General features: G+C 34.0%; 1 protein-coding gene across 1 annotated transcript; it reads left to right on the forward strand.

Moving 5' to 3' along the window:
• The first annotated feature begins 212 nt into the window (after positions 1–212).
• Positions 213–2,770, forward strand: LOC111992821 (WAT1-related protein At1g43650). The gene is made up of 7 exons (XM_024024679.2): positions 213–441; positions 574–636; positions 716–832; positions 931–1,180; positions 1,272–1,430; positions 2,168–2,319; positions 2,516–2,770. Exons 1-7 carry the CDS (start codon positions 269–271, stop codon positions 2,655–2,657), a joined length of 1,056 nt encoding a protein of 351 aa, XP_023880447.1. The 5' UTR covers positions 213–268; the 3' UTR covers positions 2,658–2,770.
• Positions 2,771–4,298: the final 1,528 nt, after the last annotated feature.

Here is a 4,298-nt window from a genome sequence, read left to right on the forward strand (position 1 = left end):
GGCTGAATTTTAAGAAGGGAATCTAAGAAAAAACACTTAAGGTACTGTACTTAAGTTTTGTCCATATATATATATATATATATTTTTTTTTTTAAGGGCCCCCCCTGGTCAATTAATGACTCCGTCCCTGGCTGGAAAGTGATCATGGAAGGGCATTGTGAAGTGCACTGCTTCTCTATATAAATGGAGTTTCCCAATTGAGAGATAACAGCACAAGTGTGACTAACCCTAAAGAAGGCCTATCATATAGTCCAAAGATAAAAGAGTTATGGAAAGTCATAAGCCTTATATTGCAATGCTTTTCACTCAGTCAGTGTATGCAGGCATGGCCTTGTTCTCTAAGGCAGCAATTGCTAAAGGGATGAACCCTTATGTGTTTGTTGTTTATAGGCAAGCTTTTGCCTCACTTGCCTTGGCTCCATTCGCATTCTTCCTTGAAAGGTTATTTAAAAACAGTAGCTACTTTCATATCTCAGTCTCTCCACTCTTTTTCCTGCCTATATATAAATCTTACTGATTTTATTTTATTTATTTTTAACTTTTGATGAATATATGTTCTCCAATATTCTGCAGAAACAAGGCTGCTCCCTTATCATATTACTTACTTTGCAGAATCTTCTTGGTTTCACTTTGTGGGTATGTAACATTTCTAATTTCTATTTTCAAACCATAAAAAATATATTTGTAACACGCCTTTGTATGTACAAATTTTTAGGATCACACTCAGTTTAAACCTCTACTACGTCGCTATCAACTACACATCTGCAACATTTGCGGCGGCCACGACTAACACAATTCCTGCCATTACTTTCATAATGGCCGCTTTCTTGAGGCAACTAATTAACTAGGAATCTTCAATAATTATTGATTAATAATTAGATTGATTCATTTTCAATTTATTAATAAAATAAATTGGTTTTGTTTATCTAGAATGGAAAGCATTAACATAAAACAGTTGCACGGATTGGCCAAAGTGTTGGGTTCTGTAGGCGGTGTTTCTGGTGCACTAGTGTTTGCTTTTGTGAAGGGACCTCCTATAAATTTTATGCACTGGTATACAGCAACTGAAAAGCCAAATACAGACTCATCAATACAGGGTTGCTCCACAAGGGAATGGATAAAAGGCTCCCTTATTATGCTCACAGCCAACACTTTTTGGTCTTTATGGCTTATTCTGCAGGTTTTTCCTTGAGCACAAATGATGGTTTTATTGTTATCCTTTTATATTGCTTTCTTAATTTTTTGTTTTGCTCTGCATTTTTCTTTCTTAGGGTCCAATTATTAAGCAATATCAGGCAAAACTAAGGCTTACTACTCTACAATGCTTCTTTAGCTGCATTCAATCATGCTTTGTGGCCATTGCAGTGGAGAGGCAACCATCAGCATGGAAACTTGGATGGGATGTCCATCTTGTTTCAGTGGCATATTGTGTAAGTTACTTTAATCTCCATCCACAAACTCATTCATAACCATGCGCAAAGCTAATCAACAATTCAACATGCTAATATATACAAACAATGATTAGGTAAAGCAATTTAAGAAAAAAAAAAAAAAAACGAAAAAAAAAAGAGGAAACATCACTGCTTTCCCAACCAGCAGCAGCATGTTTTGTCTAGATTTTGTTTTGTTTTGTTTTTTCTGTTTCCTTTTCACCTTTATTTGAATGTCCAAGAAGATATCATCATTATCGAATTGTGAAGATCTTGTCCCATATGACAATCTAAAACCATGATTTATTTGTTCATCAAAACAATTTTGTGGATCAATAGTGATCATGAGTTGCATTTCTTTCCAAGCGATAAAACAGGGTATTAATTCCCAACTCGCGTTTGGTAGGAAAAAAAGATACTCTATTTGAAATGGATCCATTTAATAATTCGTATTATTAAATATTAAAAATCTAAACGTATTCCAACAAGAGTGGATCTTGTTCCCCGTTGGTTTGGTCACATGACTCACATCATCTAGTGATTATTAGTTGAACAAATTGCTCCCTTTCACATCATAATTGACAGCAGTTCATTGCTACTCAGGCATATCCCTTTTTAAGTACATATATGTATATATATATACATACATGAGTGAAGAGACAGCAGGTACATCAGCTCAGGCACTCACAAAGATATTTCATCCTCTTTATCCCTAACAGTTTCTTTGAACATGGCAGGGTGTAATTGTAACTGGAATTACCTATTGGCTACAAGTATGGGTTATAGAAAAGAGAGGCCCAGTTTTCACCGCAATGTTCACTCCACTAGCGCTTATTATTACAGCCATCATGTCAGCATTCTTGTGGAAAGAGAACTTTTATTGGGGAAGGTCTATACTCCGTACTCCATATTCCATTTCCATAATGCTTAATAGTTATTTGTCACTGAATATTTCTTTCCAAAAAAATTAGGTATAATGATTCATATATGATCAAATTATCATAGGCTTCTCTTTTGTTTAGTATCAACTAATTATTATTACCATATGGAAAAATTAAAAGATCAATCTTTAATCTTTGTGGCAGTATTGGTGGGGCTATTTTGCTGGTGGGGGGGCTCTACAGTGTCTTGTGGGGGAAGAACAAAGAGGATAGTAAAAGTGAAACAGACAAACAAAGACAAGAAACCAAAGAGGAACTCGTACTGGAGTGCATTACACATCACTGAGCAGTGATGGTAGTGTCCTTGTATTTTTTCAAGCTTTGAACCTTTTTCTTTCTTTCTTTATGCTTTTCCATTTTGTTTCTTCTAAGTTTGTACTACTTCTTTCCCATTGTACATTTTGTTTCTTTTAAGTTTGTAGGGTTACAGTTAGCTCAACTGGTAAAGTCTGATGATTAAATAAGAGATCTGAAGTTCAGTCTCTGCCTACACCAAAAACCGATTGATATCTTGGTTTGATAATAAAGAACTATCATCAAGAACAAACGTTATAGGTTGAAACTCCCAAAAAAAAAAAAGTTTGTATTACAAAAGTCATCAGCATGCAAACATTGTAATTATGACAATACACCCATAACGAAAATCTCAACATGTACAAATCCTTAATAAGACTTTCATGTATCAAAATTTTACTATGCTGTAACCTTGGTTCCTAATCCCTAATATAATTAGATATGTCTTTGCTTTGCCCATTTCTATTTGGATACAAATTGCAATATTTTTAACTGGGAACGAAGTAAGATATATATATATATATATCTTACCTATTCTTCCAAGTTATGAATTAATGTCGTATTTTGCCCGGTAGCAATCAACAACAAGGACATTTTAATGTAAGATCGAGTTATGTCTGGACTAAAAAGGAAAGAAATAAAAAGAAGAGCATACAACTCAATGACTGACATTCTGGAAGTGGCCAGTGGTAGCCAATCCGTTTAAACTTGAAAGCCAATAATTCCGCTGCATTGTTACTTTCAAACTTTGATCGATTTGTGCAAATTTCTATATTAGTTAAAAGCTAAAACATAGAATTGATCTTGTAGGACATTTTTGAATCATAATTCATAATTGCCATCCCTTGGTATTATTTTTAATAGGTCGTATTAGTTAAGAATATATATATATATATATATTTTATGAACAAAAAAAAAAGTCTCACGTGTATGATCATTGACTTGGCACACTTGAACTCGGAGAACTCGTGGTTTGGGGCATTCTTGTCATGGCACAGTATTTTTGCAAAATGCACGACTTGAACCAGGCAACTCCTAGACCCGCAGGTGTGACTCAGTCCGAAAATCCTACCAATGCACCACACCCCAATAGGCTTTTCTTTTTTCATTTAAGAATCTATTGATGGTATGATTTACATAGACAAGGTACACCTCCAAAAAAGTAATAGAAAGATGTCAGCATTGTGTCAGCCACAAGATCTTCGATGCTAAAATTTGTCACAATTCTCTCATTTGCTTGAAAAGAAAAAGGTAATCCATCATTTGACTTTTATTTTATAATAACATGAAATTTCATTTATAACCTATCAATAAGAAGTCTCCACTTTCATGATGAAGATAAATCTTTCTCATTGATATGTTATAGTTTTCGCAGATGAAGTACTAATTTTTTTTCACTTATTATAAACTAGAGTTTATGAGTTTACAAGAAACTTGTGATTTAGATCTTTCGTATGTGAATATCATTCTCATACTTAAATCACATATAATGCATCTCATGAACGGTCTAAAGAGTTCACGCACAAATAGTCTAAAAAAAATATTTTTATTAATTAAAGAATGTCATACAAATTTAATTTTAAGGCACTACTCCTAACACCAATGCCAAGGGAGGTCCGCTTGCTAGAGTAGA

This window comes from Quercus suber, unplaced genomic scaffold, assembly GCF_002906115.3.
Source record: "Quercus suber isolate HL8 unplaced genomic scaffold, Cork oak 2.0 scaffold_128, whole genome shotgun sequence".
Classification (NCBI taxonomy): domain Eukaryota; kingdom Viridiplantae; phylum Streptophyta; class Magnoliopsida; order Fagales; family Fagaceae; genus Quercus; species Quercus suber.